General features: G+C 57.2%; 1 protein-coding gene across 1 annotated transcript in view; it reads left to right on the top strand.

The window, feature by feature from the left end:
* The first annotated feature begins 5883 nt into the window (after positions 1-5883).
* Positions 5884-18365, top strand: part of SNX12 (sorting nexin 12) — a 47689-nt gene continuing 35207 nt past the window's right edge. Inside the window, exon 1 of the mRNA XM_075324012.1 lies at positions 5884-6126. Coding sequence (XP_075180127.1) covers positions 5962-6126 — 165 coding nt within the window. The 5' untranslated portion in view covers positions 5884-5961. The remainder of the gene's footprint in view (positions 6127-18365) is intronic.

Here is an 18365-nt window from a genome sequence, read left to right as displayed (position 1 = left end):
GTAGCAGAGCTGAATGGCAGATGACAGCAGACACAGACAGAGCCGCACAATCAGAATGAACTCGGGTGAACTTCACCCGACTTCATGGTCATGCTGCGGCTCTGTTTGTGTCGCGCCCTGATTAGCGGTCACCTGTGAAGGGCTCACCGGTGACCGCTAAACTCCTGAGTAACTGAATTGAGCAGCCCTCTCTCATATACTCACCGATCCCCCGGCGCGGCGCTGCACGGCATTCACACTGCTCCGGCGGCTTTTACTATTTTGAAAAAGCCGGCCGCTCATTAAACAATCTCGTATTCCCTGCTTTCCCCGCCCACAGGCGCCTATGATTGGTTGCAGTGAGACACGCCTCCACGCTGAGTGACAGGTGTCTCACTGCAACCAATCACAGCAGCCGGTGGGCGGGTCTATACTGTGCAGTGAAATAAATAAATAGATAATTAAAAAAAAACGGCGTGCGGTCCCCCCCAATTTTAATACCAGCCAGATAAAGCCATACGGCTGAAGGCTGGTATTCTCAGGATGGGGAGCTCCACATTATGGGGAGCCCCCCCACCCTAACAATATCAGTCAGCAGCCGCCCAGAATTGCCGCATACATTATATGCGACAGTTCTGGGACTGTACCCGGCTCTTCCCGATTTACCCTGGTGCGTTGGCAAATCGGGGTAATAAGGAGTTAATGGCAGCCCATAGCTGCCACTAAATCCTAGATTAATCATGTCAGGCGTCTATGAGACACCCTCCATGATTAATCTGTAAGTTACAGTAAATAAACACACACACACACACATGAAAAAATCATTTATTAGAAATAAAAAACACAAACAAATTCCCTCATTACCAATTTAATAAGCCCCAAAAAGCCCTCCATGTCCGGCGTAATCCACGGACCTCCAGCGTCGCTTCCAGCTTTGCTGCATGGAGGTGACCGAAGCTGCATCAGACACCGCCGCTCCTGTCACCTCCACGCAGCAACTGAGGTGAGTATCGCGATCAGCTGAGCTGTCACTGAGGTTACCCGCTGTCACTGGATCCAGCGGTGGCAGCGATTAACCTCAGTGACGCCTCAGCAGATCGCGACACTCACCTCAGTTGCTGCTTGGAGGTGACAGGAGCGGCGGTGTCTTCTGCAGCTCTGGTCACCTCCATGCAGCAAAGCTGGAAGCGACGCTGGAGGTCCGTGGATTACGCCGGACATGGAGGGCTTTTTGGGGCTTATTAAATTGGTAATGAGGGAATTTGTTTGTGTTTTTTATTTCTAATAAATGATTTTTTCATGTGTGTGTGTGTTTATTTACTGTAACTTACAGATTAATCATGGAGGGTGTCTCATAGACGCCTGACATGATTAATCTAGGATTTAGTGGCAGCTATGGGCTGCCATTAACTCCTTATTACCCCGATTTGCCAACGCACCAGGGTAAATCGGGAAGAGCCGGGTACAGTCCCAGAACTGTCGCATATAATGTATGCGGCAATTCTGGGCGGCTGCTGACTGATATTGTTAGGCTGGGGGGCTCCCCATAACGTGGGGCTCCCCATCCTGAGAATACCAGCCTTCAGCCGTATGGCTTTATCTGGCTGGTATTAAAATTGGGGGGGACCGCACGCCGTTTTTTTTAATTATTTATTTATTTCACTGCACAGTATAGACCCGCCCACCGGCTGCTGTGATTGGGTGCAGTGAGACACCTGTCACTCAGCGTGGAGGCGTGTCTCACTGCAACCAATCATAGGCGCCTGTGGGCGGGGAAAGCAGGGAATACGAGATTGTTTAATGAGCGGCCGGCTTTTTCAAAATAGTAAAAGCCGCCGCAGCAGTGTGAATGCCGTGCAGCGCCGCGCCGGTGATTGGGGAACGGTAAGTATGAGAGAGGGGGGGAAACTGACCGACAGACTGTGAGAGAGGGACAGACAGACGGAGAGACCAATAGAGAGACAGAGAGACCGACCGACGGACTCAGGGAGATTGACCGACATACACAGAAATAGAAAGAATGGCCGACATCACTAGAAATAAAAACACCAAACGGACACGGACTATAGGTAGATGAATACGTGTTTACTAACGTGTGTGCACATACCCATAGACTTTCATTGTGTCCACATGTGCATGCTCAGTGCAGATAACGGACATGCGTCCGTGCAAATCGCAAACACGTACGGATCACGGACACGCACACACGGACATAATGAAATAACGCACGTGTGACCACAATCATAGATTAACATTGGTGCATGTTTGTCCGTGTCTCCGGTATATACGGAAACGGAACAAACACGCACGTGTTTCACGGACGTGTGAAGGGGGCCTTAGGCCTCTGCCACACTCATGTGAAAATCACGCACGTGCCGAGAGACACGTATTTCCCCTGCGTGTAGGTAAGTACGTGTCTCTGGTACGTGCGGGCCACGTGTGTTCTACGTGTGCTATCCGCGATAGCACACATAGAACCGGTAATTTACATACTCACCTGGTCCTTCCTGCTGTCCGCGCTGCTGTCTGTGGTGCTGATCTTCGGCTCCAGCCCTCCCGTCTCCCCGCTGCTGCTAGGCAGTGAAGTGAATATTAAAAGAGAATAATAAGCGGCGGTCGGCAGCAAGAGGCAGCAGCGGCTGGAGAAGGTGAGTTAGGGTGGAAACACATCTATGCGAGTAAAATTGGTCCAACTGGGCTGAAAAAAACTCGGCTGATTTTAGTTCACGTTAGGTCCGAGTGCAACGCAAGTGCGATGCTTTTTCTGAATAAATTAATGATTTTACTAGCGTGTGTAATGCGTGTGTAATGCGTATTTTTTACTATGTCATCTGCCATTCAGCGCTGTTACATGGCCGCTGACAGCAGACACAGACAGCCATGTAGCAGAGCTGAATGGCAGATGACAGCAGACACAGACAGAGCCGCACAATCAGAATGAACTCGGGTGAACTTCACCCGACTTCATGGTCATGCTGCGGCTCTGTCTGTGTCGCGCCCTGATTAGCGGTCACCTGTGAAGGGCTCACCGGTGACCGCTAAACTCCTGAGTAACTGAATTGAGCAGCCCTCTTTCATATACTCACCGATCCCCGGCGCGGCGCTGCACGGCATTCACACTGCTCCGGCGGCTTTTACTATTTTGAAAAAGCCGGCCGCTCATTAAACAATCTCGTATTCCCTGCTTTCCCCGCCCACAGGCGCCTATGATTGGTTGCAGTGAGACACGCCTCCACGCTGAGTGACAGGTGTCTCACTGCAACCAATCACAGCAGCCGATGGGCGGGTCTATACTGTGCAGTGAAATAAATAAATAGATAATTAAAAAAAAACGGCGTGCGGTCCCCCCCAATTTTAATACCAGCCAGATAAAGCCATACGGCTGAAGGCTGGTATTCTCAGGATGGGGAGCTCCACGTTATGGGGAGCCCCCCACCCTAACAATATCAGTCAGCAGCCGCCCAGAATTGCCGCATATATTATATGTGACAGTTCTGGGACTGTACCCGGCTCTTCCCGATTTACCCTGGTGCGTTGGCAAATCGGGGTAATAAGGAGTTAATGGCAGCCCATAGCTGCCACTAAATCCTAGATTAATCATGTCAGGCGTCTATGACACACCCTCCATGATTAATCTGTAAGTTACAGTAAATAAACACACACAAACACATAAAAAAATCATTTATTAGAAATAAAAAACACAAACAAATTCCCTCATTACCAATTTAATAAGCCCCAAAAAGCCCTCCATGTCCGGCGTAATCCACGGACCTCCAGTGTCGCTTCCAACTTTGCTGCATGGAGGTGACCGAAGCTGCATCAGACACCGCCGCTCCTGTCACCTCCACGCAGCAACTGAGGTGAGTATCGCGATCAGCTGAGCTGTCACTGAGGTTACCCGCTGTCACTGGATCCAGCGGTGGCAGCGATTAACCTCAGTGACGCCTCAGCAGATCGCGCTACTCACCTCAGTTGCTGCTTGGAGGTGACAGGAGCGGCGGTGTCTTCTGCAGCTCTGGTCACCTCCATGCAGCAAAGCTGGAAGCGACGCTGGAGGTCCGTGGATTACGCCGGACATGGAGGGCTTTTTGGGGCTTATTAAATTGGTAATGAGGGAATTTGTTTGTGTTTTTTATTTCTAATAAATGATTTTTTCATATGTGTGTGTGTGTGTTTATTTACTGTAACTTACAGATTAATCATGGAGGGTGTCTCATAGACGCCTGACATGATTAATCTAGGATTTAGTGGCAGCTATGGGCTGCCATTAACTCCTTATTACCCCGATTTGCCAACGCACCAGGGTAAATCGGGAAGAGCCGGGTACAGTCCCAGAACTGTCGCATATAATGTATGCGGCAATTCTGGGCGGCTGCTGACTGATATTGTTAGGCTGGGGGGCTCCCCATAACGTGGGGCTCCCCATCCTGAGAATACCAGCCTTCAGCCGTATGGCTTTATCTGGCTGGTATTAAAATTGGGGGGGACCGCACGCCGTTTTTTTTAATTATTTATTTATTTCACTGCACAGTATAGACCCGCCCACCGGCTGCTGTGATTGGGTGCAGTGAGACACCTGTCACTCAGCGTGGAGGCGTGTCTCACTGCAACCAATCATAGGCGCCTGTGGGCGGGGAAAGCAGGGAATACGAGATTGTTTAATGAGTGGCCGGCTTTTTCACAATAGTGAAAGCCGCCGCAGCAGTGAGAAAGCCGTGCAGCGCTGCGCCGGGGATCGGTGAGTATGAGAGAGGAGGGGAAAATGACCGACAGACTGTGAGAGAGGGACAGAGATAGTGACGGACCGACAAAGAGAGAATAGAGACCGAGAGGGAGAAACCGACTGACAGAGAATAGTGTTTGACAGACATTGTGACACATCACTCGTTTCCAGTGTTTTAGGAAACATGCGAGAAATGTATTTAGAAAATCAGATGTCACTAGGATGGTGTGAGTGCCGTCCCGTGACATCCGATTTTTTACACGCTCCCATAGACTTGCATTGGAGAGACTCGCAGTAGAAACTCGCAAAAAAGCAGCATGCTGCGATTTTTTTCTCAGTCCGATTTGGACTGAGAAAAAAATCGCAGATGAGAGCTGAATCATTGACTAAAATGTGTTCGATTCCAATGCGAGTTTTTCTCGCATTGCTCTACTGTGAGAAACTCGCAAGTGAGAAGCAGCCCTTAATGTTTTTTTTTTTCCGACACGTGTGTTTTCTCCGGCGCGTCACACGGGGCCGCATCCACACTACACCCGTGTGGTACGGGTGCGGGCCGTGTGACACCCGTGCTGCCGGAGAAAACACTGACATGTCAGCGCTTTGAAAAACGCACACATGTACAAACGCACACGTTCCGTGTGGTTTTACGTGTGTGCGCGTGCGCCTGCTACAATAGGGTAGCATTGCTTAACGTGTCTCCGTGCCGCCGGTACGTGTACAAAATGACAAACACGTGCCGGCGGCACGGATGTGTGTTGCAGGCCTTACAAAGGCCAGAATCACACTTGCTAGTGCATCGCGTGTAACTCGCGTGAGTCTCTCATGGTAGAACCCGGCATGGCCGCACACTATGCATACAGGAGCGTCTGAGCTGCATAGAGATACATGCAACCGACCCGCTCCTGTCAGGAGAGTGTGCGGCCATGCCGGGTTCTACCATGAGAGACTCACGCGAGTTACACGCGAGGCACTAGCAAGTGTGATTCTGGCCAAAGGAAGATAACGGTGAGACCCCGGGTTTTCATGGTTCGTTCAGACCGAGTCTTCGAGTAGCTGATTTCAGCGCAGACAAGCTCTGCCCACAGCGACTACTCCGGCCCCTGCACCGGGATACGGCGGAACACAGTAACGCATGCGCACAATCACTTAGAAGCTTCTATCTAGGAGAACGCGCAGCGGTACGTATTGCGCATGTGCTGTGTGGGCGCTGGGCCGGGTGTGTCGGTCCCGCCGTCTATTGGTTCTGGTTTCCGGTCAGTATGTCGGACGCCTCGGTGGCGGATACCCGCCGTCTAAACTCCAAACCTCAGGATCTGACAGACGCCTACGGTCCGCCCAGCAACTTCCTGGAGATTGACATCTTCAACCCACAGACAGTGGGAGTGGGACGAAACCGGTACACGGTGTACGAGGTCCGCATGAGGGTGAGTGCTGCGCTGTGCTGTCTGCAGGCACCGGAGGCTATGGAGGGTGTCACCATACAGGGGTGCACACACCACCTACAGAGGGGCACACATGCCTGCCACCCAGAGAGCTGAAGGCTGGGCAAGGGGACAGAGTGTGCACCCATAGATGTATGCCTGCAAGCGTGCCCCAGCTTAAGTGAAGGCGAGCGTGTGCCCATATATATATATATATGTATGTGTGTGTGTCCCTATGTGTATGTGTCCCTATGTGTATGTAAAGCGCTGCGGAATATGTTAGCGCTATATAAAAATAAAGATTTATTTTTATTTGTGTGTGCGCCCCTGTGTGTGTGTGTGCGCCCCTGTGTGTGTGTGTGTGCGCCCCTGTGTGTGTGTGTGCGCCCCTGTGTGTGTGTGTGCGCCCCTGTGTGTGTGTGTGTGCGCCCCTGTGTGTGTGTGTGTGCGCCCCTGTGTGTGTGTGTGTGTGCGCCCCTGTGTGTGTGTGTGCGCCCCTGTGTGTGTGTGCGCCCCTGTGTGTGTGTGCGCCCCTGTGTGTGTGTGTGCGCCCCTGTGTGTGTGTGTGCGCCCCTGTGTGTGTGTGTGCGCCCCTGTGTGTGTGTGTGCGCCCCTGTGTGTGTGTGCGCGCCCCTGTGTGTGTGTGTGTGCGCGCCCCTGTGTGTGTGTGTGTGCGCGCCCCTGTGTGTGTGTGTGCGCGCGCCCCTGTGTGTGTGTGTGCGCGCGCCCCTGTGTGTGTGTGCGCGCGCCCCTGTGTGTGTGTGCGCGCGCCCCTGTGTGTGTGTGTGCGCGCGCCCCTGTGTGTGTGTGCGCGCGCGCCCCTGTGTGTGTGTGCGAGACCCTGTGTGCGCACGCAACCCTGTGTGTGTGTGTGTGCGCGCGCCCCTGTGTGTGTGTGTGTGCGCGCGCGCCCCTGTGTGTGTGCGAGACCCTGTGTGTGTGCGCGCGCGCGCAAACCTGTGTGTGTGCGCGCGCGCGCGCAAACCTGTGTGTGTGCGCGCGCGCGCGCAAACCTGTGTGTGTGCGCGCGCGCGCGCAAACCTGTGTGTGCGCGCGCGCGCGCAAACCTGTGTGTGCGCGCGCGCGCGCAAACCTGTGTGTGCGCGCGCGCGCGCAAACCTGTGTGTGCGCGCGCGCGCGCAAACCTGTGTGTGCGCGCGCGCGCTCAAACCTGTGTGTGCGCGCGCGCGCCCTCAAACCTGTGTGTGCGTGCGCGCCCTCAAACCTGTGTGTGTGCGCGCGCGCGCTCAAACCTGTGTGTGTGCGCGCGCGCGCTCAAACCTGTGTGTGTGCGCGCGCGCGCTCAAACCTGTGTGTGTGCGCGCGCGCGCTCAAACCTGTGTGTGTGCGCGCGCGCGCTCAAACCTGTGCGCGCGCGCGCTCAAACCTGTGCGCGCGCGCGCTCAAACCTGTGCGCGCGCGCGCTCAAACCTGTGCGCGCGCGCGCTCAAACCTGTGCGCGCGCGCGCTCAAACCTGTGCGCGCGCGCGCTCAAACCTGTGCGCGCGCGCGCTCAAACCTGTGCGCGCGCGCGCTCAAACCTGTGCGCGCGCGCGCTCAAACCTGTGCGCGCGCGCGCTCAAACCTGTGCGCGCGCGCGCTCAAACCTGTGCGCGCGCGCGCTCAAACCTGTGCGTGCGCGCGCTCAAACCTGTGCGTGCGCGCGCTCAAACCTGTGTGTGCGCGCGCGCGCGCGCGCTCAAACCTGTGTGTGCGCGCGCGCTCAAACCTGTGTGTGCGCGCGCGCGCGCTCAAACCTGTGTGTGCGCGCGCTCAAACCTGTGTGTGCGCGCGCGCGCTCAAACCTGTGTGTGTGCGCGCGCGCGCTCAAACCTGTGTGTGTGCGCGCGCGCGCTCAAACCTGTGTGTGTGCGCGCGCGCGCTCAAACCTGTGTGTGTGCGCGCGCGCGCTCAAACCTGTGTGTGTGCGCGCGCGCGCTCAAACCTGTGTGTGTGCGCGCGCGCTCAAACCTGTGTGTGTGCGCGCGCGCGCTCAAACCTGTGTGTGCGCGCGCGCGCTCAAACCTGTGTGTGCGCGCGCGCGCGCTCAAACCTGTGTGTGCGCGCGCGCGCGCTCAAACCTGTGTGTGTGCGCGCGCGCGCTCAAACCTGTGTGTGCGCGCGCGCGCTCAAACCTGTGTGTGTGCGCGCGCGCGCTCAAACCTGTGTGTGTGCGCGCGCGCGCTCAAACCTGTGTGTGTGCGCGCGCGCGCTCAAACCTGTGTGTGTGCGCGCGCGCGCTCAAACCTGTGTGTGTGCGCGCGCGCGCTCAAACCTGTGTGTGTGCCCCTCTGCGTGCGCGTGCGCCCCTCTGCGTGCGCGTGCGCCCCTCTGCGTGCGCGTGCGCCCCTCTGCGTGCGCGTGCGCCCCTCTGCGTGCGCGTGCGCCCCTCTGCGTGCGCGTGCGCCCCTCTGCGTGCGCGTGCGCCCCTCTGCGTGCGCGTGCGCCCCTCTGCGTGCGCGTGCGCCCCTCTGCGTGCGCGTGCGCCCCTCTGCGTGCGCCCCTCTGCGTGCGCGTGCGCCCCTCTGCGTGCGCCCCTCTGCGTGCGCGTGCGCCCCTCTGCGTGCGCGTGCGCCCCTCTGCGTGCGCCCCTCTGCGTGCGCGTGCGCCCCTCTGCGTGCGCCCCTCTGCGTGCGCGTGCGCCCCTCTGCGTGCGCCCCTCTGCGTGCGCGTGCGCCCCTCTGCGTGCGCCCCTCTGCGTGCGCGTGCGCCCCTCTGCGTGCGCCCCTCTGCGTGCGCGTGCGCCCCTCTGCGTGCGCGTGCGCCCCTCTGCGTGCGCGTGCGCCCCTCTGCGTGCGCGTGCGCCCCTCTGTGTGTGTGTGTGTGCCCCTCTGCGTGCGCGTGCGCCCCTCTGTGTGTGTGTGCCCCTCTGTGTGCGCGTGTGCCCCTCTGTGTGTGTGTGCGCCCCTCTGTGTGTGTGTGCGCCCCTCTGTGTGTGTGTGCGCCCCTCTGTGTGTGTGTGCGCCCCTCTGTGTGTGTGTGCGCCCCTCTGTGTGTGTGTGCGCCCCTCTGTGTGTGTGTGCGCCCCTCTGTGTGTGTGTGTGTGCCCCTCTGTGTGTGTGTGCGCCCCTCTGTGTGTGTGTGTGTGCCCCTCTGTGTGTGTGTGTGCCCCTCTGTGTGTGTGTGTGTGCCCCTCTGTGTGTGTGTGTGTGCCCCTCTGTGTGTGTGTGTGTGCCCCTCTGTGTGTGTGTGTGTGTGCCCCTCTGTGTGTGTGTGTGTGTGCCCCTCTGTGTGTGTGTGTGTGCCCCTCTGTGTGTGTGTGTGTGTGTGTGTGCCCCTCTGTGTGTGTGTGTGTGTGTGCCCCTCTGTGTGTGTGTGTGTGTGCCCCTCTGTGTGTGTGTGTGTGTGTGTGCCCCTGTGTGTGTGTGTGTGTGTGTGTGTGTGTGCCCCTCTGTGTGTGTGTGTGTGTGTGTGTGTGTGCCCCTCTGTGTGTGTGTGTGTGTGCCCCTCTGTGTGTGTGTGTGTGCCCCTCTGTGTGTGTGTGTGTGCCCCTCTGTGTGTGTGTGTGTGCCCCTCTGTGTGTGTGTGTGTGTGCCCCTCTGTGTGTGTGTGTGTGTGCCCCTCTGTGTGTGTGTGTGTGTGCCCCTCTGTGTGTGTGTGTGTGTGCCCCTCTGTGTGTGTGTGTGTGTGCCCCTCTGTGTGTGTGTGTGTGTGTGCCCCTCTGTGTGTGTGTGTGTGTGTGCCCCTCTGTGTGTGTGTGTGTGTGCCCCTCTGTGTGTGTGTGTGTGTGCCCCTCTGTGTGTGTGTGTGTGTGCCCCTCTGTGTGTGTGTGTGTGTGCCCCTCTGTGTGTGTGTGTGTGCCCCTCTGTGTGTGTGTGTGTGCCCCTCTGTGTGTGTGTGTGTGCCCCTCTGTGTGGTGTGTGTGCCCCTCTGTGTGGTGTGTGTGCCCCTCTGTGTGGTGTGTGTGCCCCTCTGTGTGGTGTGTGTGCCCCTCTGTGTGGTGTGTGTGCCCCTCTGTGTGGTGTGTGTGCCCCTCTGTGTGGTGTGTGTGCCCCTCTGTGTGGTGTGTGTGCCCCTCTGTGTGGTGTGTGTGCCCCTCTGTGTGGTGTGTGTGCCCCTCTGTGTGGTGTGTGTGTGTGTGTGTGCGCCCATCTGTGTGGTGTGTGTGCCCCTCTGTGTGGTGTGTGTGCCTCTCTGTGTGGTGTGTGTGCCCCTCTGTGTGTGTGTGTGTGTGCCCCTCTGCGTGCGCCCCTCTGCGTGCGCGTGCGCCCCTCTGCGTGCGCCCCTCTGCGTGCGCGTGCGCCCCTCTGCGTGCGCGTGCGCCCCTCTGTGTGGTGTGTGTGCCCCTCTGTGTGTGTGTGTGTGCCCCTCTGCGTGCGCCCCTCTGCGTGCGCGTGCGCCCCTCTGCGTGCGCCCCTCTGCGTGCGCGTGCGCCCCTCTGCGTGCGCGTGCGCCCCTCTGTGTGGTGTGTGTGCCCCTCTGTGTGTGTGTGTGTGCCCCTCTGTGTGTGTGTGTGTGCCCCTCTGTGTGTGTGTGTGTGCCCCTCTGTGTGTGTGTGTGTGCCCCTCTGTGTGTGTGTGTGTGCCCCTCTGTGTGTGTGTGTGTGTGCCCCTCTGTGTGTGTGTGTGTGCCCCTCTGTGTGTGTGTGTGTGTGTGCCCCTCTGTGTGTGTGTGTGTGTGTGCCCCTCTGTGTGTGTGTGTGTGTGCCCCTCTGTGTGTGTGTGTGTGTGCCCCTCTGTGTGTGTGTGTGTGTGCCCCTCTGTGTGTGTGTGTGTGTGCCCCTCTGTGTGTGTGTGTGTGTGCCCCTCTGTGTGTGTGTGTGTGTGCCCCTCTGTGTGTGTGTGTGTGTGCCCCTCTGTGTGTGTGTGTGTGTGCCCCTCTGTGTGTGTGTGTGTGTGCCCCTCTGTGTGTGTGTGTGTGTGCCCCTCTGTGTGTGTGTGTGTGTGCCCCTCTGTGTGTGTGTGTGTGCCCCTCTGTGTGTGTGTGTGTGCCCCTCTGTGTGTGTGTGTGTGCCCCTCTGTGTGTGTGTGTGTGCCCCTCTGTGTGTGTGTGTGTGTGCCCCTCTGTGTGTGTGTGTGTGCCCCTCTGTGTGTGTGTGTGTGCCCCTCTGTGTGTGTGTGTGTGCCCCTCTGTGTGTGTGTGTGTGCCCCTCTGTGTGTGTGTGTGCCCCTCTGTGTGTGTGTGTGTGCCCCTCTGTGTGTGTGTGTGCCCCTCTGTGTGTGTGTGTGCCCCTCTGTGTGTGTGTGTGCCCCTCTGTGTGTGTGTGTGCCTCTGTGTGTGTGTGTGTGCCCCTCTGTGTGTGTGTGTGTGCCCCTCTGTGTGTGTGTGTGTGCCCCTCTGTGTGTGTGTGTGTGCCCCTCTGTGTGTGTGTGTGTGCCCCTCTGTGTGTGTGTGTGTGCCCCTCTGTGTGTGTGTGTGTGCCCCTCTGTGTGTGTGTGTGCCCCTCTGTGTGTGTGTGTGTGCCCCTCTGTGTGTGTGTGTGTGCCCCTCTGTGTGTGTGTGTGTGCCCCTCTGTGTGTGTGTGTGTGCCCCTCTGTGTGTGTGTGTGCCCCTCTGTGTGTGTGTGTGTGCCCCTCTGTGTGTGTGTGTGCCCCTCTGTGTGTGTGTGTGCCTCTGTGTGTGTGTGTGTGCCCCTCTGTGTGTGTGTGTGTGCCCCTCTGTGTGTGTGTGTGTGCCCCTCTGTGTGTGTGTGTGTGCCCCTCTGTGTGTGTGTGTGTGCCCCTCTGTGTGTGTGTGTGTGCCCCTCTGTGTGTGTGTGTGTGCCCCTCTGTGTGTGTGTGTGTGCCCCTCTGTGTGTGTGTGTGTGCCCCTCTGTGTGTGTGTGTGTGCCCCTCTGTGTGTGTGTGTGTGCCCCTCTGTGTGTGTGTGTGTGCCCCTCTGTGTGTGTGTGTGTGTGTGTGCCCCTCTGTGTGTGTGTGTGTGCCCCTCTGTGTGTGTGTGTGTGTGTGTGTGTGTGCCCCTCTGTGTGTGTGTGTGTGTGTGTGTGTGTGCCCCTCTGTGTGTGTGTGTGTGTGTGTGCCCCTCTGTGTGTGTGTGTGTGTGTGTGTGTGTGCCCCTCTGTGTGTGTGTGTGTGCCCCTCTGTGTGTGTGTGTGTGCCCCTCTGTGTGTGTGCCCCTCTGTGTGTGTGTGTGTGCCCCTCTGTGTGTGTGTGTGTGTGCCCCTCTGTGTGTGTGTGTGTGTGTGCCCCTCTGTGTGTGTGTGTGTGTGCCCCTCTGTGTGTGTGTGTGTGTGCCCCTCTGTGTGTGTGTGTGTGTGCCCCTCTGTGTGTGTGTGTGTGTGCCCCTCTGTGTGTGTGTGTGTGTGCCCCTCTGTGTGTGTGTGTGTGTGCCCCTCTGTGTGTGTGTGTGTGTGTGTGCCCCTCTGTGTGTGTGTGTGTGCCCCTCTGTGTGTGTGTGTGTGTGTGCCCCTCTGTGTGTGTGTGTGTGTGCCCCTCTGTGTGTGTGTGTGTGTGTGTGTGTGTGTGTGTGTGCCCCTCTGTGTGGTGTGTGTGTGTGCCCCTCTGTGTGGTGTGTGTGTGTGCCCCTCTGTGTGGTGTGTGTGTGTGTGTGCCCCTCTGTGTGGTGTGTGTGTGTGTGTGCCCCTCTGTGTGGTGTGTGTGTGTGTGTGCCCCTCTGTGTGGTGTGTGTGTGTGTGTGTGTGCCCCTCTGTGTGGTGTGTGTGTGTGTGTGTGTGCCCCTCTGTGTGTGTCCGTGTGTGTGTGCCCCTGTGTGTGTGTGTGTGCCCCTCTGTGTGTGTGCCCCTCTGTGTGTGTGCCCCTCTGTGTGTGTGCCCCTCTGTGTGTGTGCCCCTCTGTGTGTGTGCCCCTCTGTGTGTGTGCCCCTCTGTGTGTGTGCCCCTCTGTGTGTGTGCCCCTCTGTGTGTGTGCCCCTCTGTGTGTGTGCCCCTCTGTGTGTGTGCCCCTCTGTGTGTGTGTGCCCCTCTGTGTGTGTGTGCCCCTCTGTGTGTGTGTGCCCCTCTGTGTGTGTGTGCCCCTGTGTGTGTGTGTGCCCCTCTGTGTGTGTGTGTGTGCCCCTGTGTGTGTGTGTGTGCCCCTGTGTGTGTGTGTGTGCCCCTGTGTGTGTGTGTGTGTGTGTGCCCCTGTGTGTGTGTGTGTGTGTGCCCCTGTGTGTGTGTGTGTGTGCCCCTGTGTGTGTGTGTGTGTGTGTGCCCCTGTGTGTGTGTGTGTGTGTGTGCCCCTGTGTGTGTGTGTGTGTGTGTGCCCCTGTGTGTGTGTGTGTGTGTGCCCCTGTGTGTGTGTGTGTGTGTGCCCCTGTGTGTGTGTGTGTGTGCCCCTGTGTGTGTGTGTGTGTGCGTGCGCCTGCGAGCGTGCCCCAGGGTAAGTGAAGGCGAGCGTGTGCCCTATATGTGTGTGTGTGTGTGTGTGTGTGTGTGTGTGTGTGTGTGTGTGTGTGCGCGCCTGCGAGCGTGCCCTAGGGTATGTGAAGGCGAGCGTGTGCCCCTAGGTGTATGCTCCTATGTGTGTGCCGGCGAGCGTTTCCCCCAGGGTAAGTGAAGGCGAGCGTGTGCCCCTAGGTGTGTGCCTGCGAGCGTGCCATAGGGTAAGTGAATGCGAGCATGTGCCCCTATGTGTAGCCTCTGTGTGTGCCTACGAACATGCCTGAGGGTAACTGAAGGCGAGCGTGTACCCCTAGGTGTATGCCCCTATGTGTGTGCCTACGAGCGTGCCCCAGGGTAAGTGAAGGCGAGCGTGTGTGGCCCGGGGTCTGTGCCAGTAAGTGTGCATTGTTGACCTTAGGGAGATCAACATATCCACTGCGGAGACACCATCACGTGTTTCTCAACGCAGTGATTCTAGAGCAAAGCCCCCTGGGAAGTATGCAAATGAGAAAGCCGCGGAGACACCATCACATGTTTCTCAACGCTGGCAGGAAACTAGCCAGGTCTTTCACCGGGAAGGAACAACCACGGGAAGGGCAGTCTCCAGTCAAGGAGACCACCTATACCAAACATGGTATCCATCCACAGACAGCCGTTTCGGGGTATTTGCCCCTCATCAGTGTGGAGTAGGAATCTGGCTATTGGGGGCAATGCCTAGTAAAAGACTACTTAAGCAAGCATTGTTGACCTTAGGGAGATCAACATATCCACTGCGGAGACACCATCACGTGTTTCTCAACGCAGTGATTCTAGAGCAAAGCCCCCTGGGAAGTATGCAAATGAGAAAGCCGCGGAGACACCATCACATGTTTCTCAACGCTGGCAGGAAACTAGCCAGGTCTTTCAACGGGAAGGAACAACCACGGGAAGGGCAGACTCCAGTCAAGGAGACCACCTATACCAAACATGGTATCCATCCACAGACAGCCGTTTCGGGGTATTTGCCCCTCATCAGTGTGGAGTAGGAATCTGGCTAGTGGCTGTCTGTGGATGGATACCATGTTTGGTATAGGTGGTCTCCTTGACTGGAGACTGCCCTTCCCGTGGTTGTTCCTTCCGGTGAAAGACCTGGCTAGTTTCCTGCCAGCGTTGAGAAACATGTGATGGTGTCTCCGCGGCTTTCTCATTTGTGCCAGTAAGTGTGTCTGTGAAGGTGAGCGTGTGCCCCTAGGTGTTCGTCTGCGAGCATGCCCCGGGGTCTTTGAAGTTGAGCATGTGCCCCTAGGTATGTGCCAGTGATTGTATGTGTCAGCAAGTGTTCCCTGGGGTGTGTGCCCTAAAGTATGTGCTAGCGAGCGTGTGCCCCTGTGTGTGTGCCTGCAAGCGTGCCCCGGGGTCTGTGAAGGTGAGCGTGTGTGCATGTGAGTGTGCCTTTGGGTCTGTGTCAGCGAGTAGGTTTGTGTTGGCGAGTGTGTGCACCTAACTGTGTGCTAGCGAGCGTATCCTGGGGAGTCTGCTGGCAAGCGTGTGTGTCATCGAGCGTGCGCTGGGGGGTGTGTGCTGGCAAGCGCTGTGCCGGCGAGCGTGCCCCGGGGAGGTCTGTGCCTGCGCGTGTGCCAGCGAGCAAGCCCTAAAGTCAGTGCCGGCGAGTATGTGTGCCCGGGGCGAGTGCTGGTAAGCATGTGTACCCTTGGGTATGTTTTGGTGAGGGTGCCCCTGGGGTCTGTACTGGCGAGTGTGCCCTAGGGTCTGTGCTGGCGAGTGGGTGCTTGCGAGGGTTGACCCGGGGTGTGTTCCGGCGAGCATTCTAGAAATAGAACATGCATTTCTGCCCCTTCTCCCAAGATTGCGGAGCTCCAGGTGTATGTGCCCCTACAACAAGGTGGGCACAAGTGATGCGAAACACCATGGTATGAATCTATGTGCCCCTCTGATTTGCACAGCGGACATGATTTCCCATCATCCAGTGAGCAGCCTTCATCTTGTCACCCCAAATCCGCATAATATTAGGCTTCTGGTGGACCAAAGACCTGAGGATTTTTCAGAGAACATTTGAATTAAAAAATATTTCTTGGAGCTGGAAAAATAAGAAAAATTAGTTGACCCTGGAGGCTCCAGTGGGGACATACCCACCAGGCAGACATACGAGGACACAATATGCCACCACATATGGCAGAATGAATGCCCACAATGATATACATGACAATAATATACATGATGATCAGTGGGCTGGATTTGCATGTGGTTGGTAGTAAGCGCTCACTGTACTCCAGGATTGTAAACATGTGTCCAGATGCCTGGATAGAAGCCGAATGGTATGAAAGCTTGAGGTGCAGGAGTTCTCCGGGATACTTCTGTTCTCTGGGGTCACAGACCGCTCCTGACGGTAATTCAGTGGCATCTTTTCTGCTCTGTTGACGGGTTGTGACTGCCAACATCAGGCTGATTGACAGCTAGCTGCTTAAACTGTGGAAGCTGGCAATCAGTATAAGGCTGCTTTCACACTACGTTTTTCTCTAGTCCCTTTCACGACAGCATAGGAGGTTGTCTCTCCACGCCCTAATTGGGACAGGAAGTTCAAGAGGTTTAAAAGGACCCTCCCACCTCCCATAGCCAGTGTCTTTCCTGTCCCCATGGGGCATGGAGAGGTTTTTATTTTCTCCTATGCTGTGGTGGCCGGCGAACTACAGTATAATATTTTTTTTTTTTTTTTTTTTTTCTTCCCCTGTTACCTTAAGCCGGACAGCATCGGTCGGGCCTTCACCGCTCCTCCCTTGCTGTTCCCTCACGCTGTGGGGGACCGCTGCTCCAGCCTTCCGGAACCTCCTCCGGGGTGATGCAGGCTGTTGAGCTCCCCGGCCGGCGTCCTCCCTGAGCCGCCGGCCGCTTCCTGCATGCACGCTGCCGGAGCGATCCAGAAGTGCTCCCGGGGGCGGGACTTCCGGTCTTGCGAACTTCCGGTTGAGCGCTTCCGGTTTGCGGAGGCAGCGTGGAGGACACGCCGCCGCTGACACGGCCTGTCGGGGACCTGCTGCAGGAGGCGGGGAACATCACCAGTCGCTGGGGGGGGCAGGCCTTTCCACAAGAAGGCTGCCCGGAAGGCATCAGAACCACGGTAAGGATTCTTCTGTGTGCACTGTCAGGTCTTCCTCTGCTTCTGCAGAGCCCAGCGTTCCCCCTGCTTCAGTAAGAGGCTGAGGGACGGTCCCTTATGCCTGGTATCAGGCTGACTTGGTGAGTGGTTTCCAGGAGGCTGTGCCTGCTGGTATTTGGGTCAAGTCTGACAAGTGTGCAAGGCTACGGAAACTTTGCCAGCAGTGTACGTCTATCCCTTCCATGGGCTACTGGTGGCTGATGGCCTTGGGTGTGTGAGCTTGGGAGTTGAATCCCAGTGGACACTCCTGGATATTGCTGTATCAGGACATGGGGCCTGGTCTGATGACGCCTCTCTGTTCCGTTGAGTGGAGAGGGCAGGCATAGTGTGTATAGCTGCTTAGGGCTGAACACCGTCCCTTGTGCCAAGCTGCGGTCCATGTTGATACAGGAGCTTCAGGCCTCGCTAGCCTCCCTCCCTGCTGCTGACCCTTCGGCCACAAAACAGTTACCTCCAGTCGTCTGATCCTGAGGCTGATTCCGCCTCGGTGGGTCCCGATAAAGGTTTTCCTCCGGGAGGCCTGACCGGTCTTTTCTTTTTCCCTGAGATGATTGAGGGATCTTAATGGAGCAGCAGGGTGCACTATGGGGTTGGAGGATGAGTAGTCCTCCCCTCCATTCAGGGCGAAATGTTCGCGGACCTGAAAACCACTGGGCATGCTACTGTCCTGGATCTTCTCTCTAGAATGGGATTTCCTTGAGGAGCTTTCTGGAGTGTCCTCTGACACAGTTTCCCCTGGAGAGTTCTGGGTTGCTTTGGGAGATTCCCATGCAGGTGGCCAAGGTCGCTCTACAAACAGCGCTTCCCCTTGCGGCCGATTACCAGCTTGGGAATCTGATCCTTAGGTCAGGAGTCTCATGAAGAAGTCCTAGGAGGCTTCGTCGTCTCCCATCGGGCCCATGCTGCCTCCTCTTAGGTCCCCCTGTCCCTCCTTCGGAGGCTCGACCAGTGGAGGCTCATTTCCTGGGGTGCTCCTAGGGTTGAGTACTGGAATCCCTTCCCTTACTTAGGAAGGCAACTAGTTTGACAGGTACCTCTGTGTAGTCGGTCCGCCTGGCTGCCATGACCTCAGTCTTGTCTAACTCGGACAGACGAGCTCTAGGCTAAGGCTTGGAGTAGGGACTCTACTTCCACACTGCGGCTTGCTCCCGTCTGTTTAAGGGTTGGGCCTGCCCTGGATGATATTCTGGACAGGGCGACTGATCGTCAGGCCTACCGGATACTCCGTCCTGGCAACGGTCCTTTCGTCCCTCGATACCTCGGGCCTCCCAGCCCACGGGGAGAGGTGAGTCTGACCGGGGGAACTACCCTTAGGGTGAGAGGAGTACTTTTCTCATCCCTTCCCATCCACAAAGTCCTCAGCATGACGAACAGTGTGTCGGCTCGGGTGGGGGGACGGCTCCCTGCCTTTCTTCCCCAGTGGCGGGCCTTCTCCACCTGACCAGGGGTCCTACAAGCTCATCTCAGAGGGTCTATTGGTAGACTAACCCCCCCCCCCCCCGGCCTCCGCGTCACGGCCCTGTCGTCACAGGGTTCTCAGGATCTCCTGTGCTCGATGATTCGGGAGTTAATCCATTCGGGGGTCGTTTCTCTGTCCCGAGTCGGGAAGTAGGGGTAGGTCGCTTCTCCGTCTCTTCCTTGTCAACACACCATCTGGAGACGTCCGGTTTTTCATCTTTCTGAGGCGTCTAAATCCAGCGGGTCAGATACCGACGTTTCATGAATGGAGTCTGGGAACTCTGTTGTTCCCCTGCTCGGTCTCCGCCACCTGTTGGCCTCGATTGCCCTGAGGGACGCCTAGTTCCATGTGCCCTTCCATCCTTGTCTCCG

The sequence above is a fragment of the Anomaloglossus baeobatrachus genome, chromosome 9 (assembly GCF_048569485.1).
Source record: "Anomaloglossus baeobatrachus isolate aAnoBae1 chromosome 9, aAnoBae1.hap1, whole genome shotgun sequence".
NCBI classification, from domain to species: domain Eukaryota; kingdom Metazoa; phylum Chordata; class Amphibia; order Anura; family Aromobatidae; genus Anomaloglossus; species Anomaloglossus baeobatrachus.
Note: the sequence above shows the minus strand (reverse complement) of the source record. Positions and strands in the feature narration are given on the sequence as shown.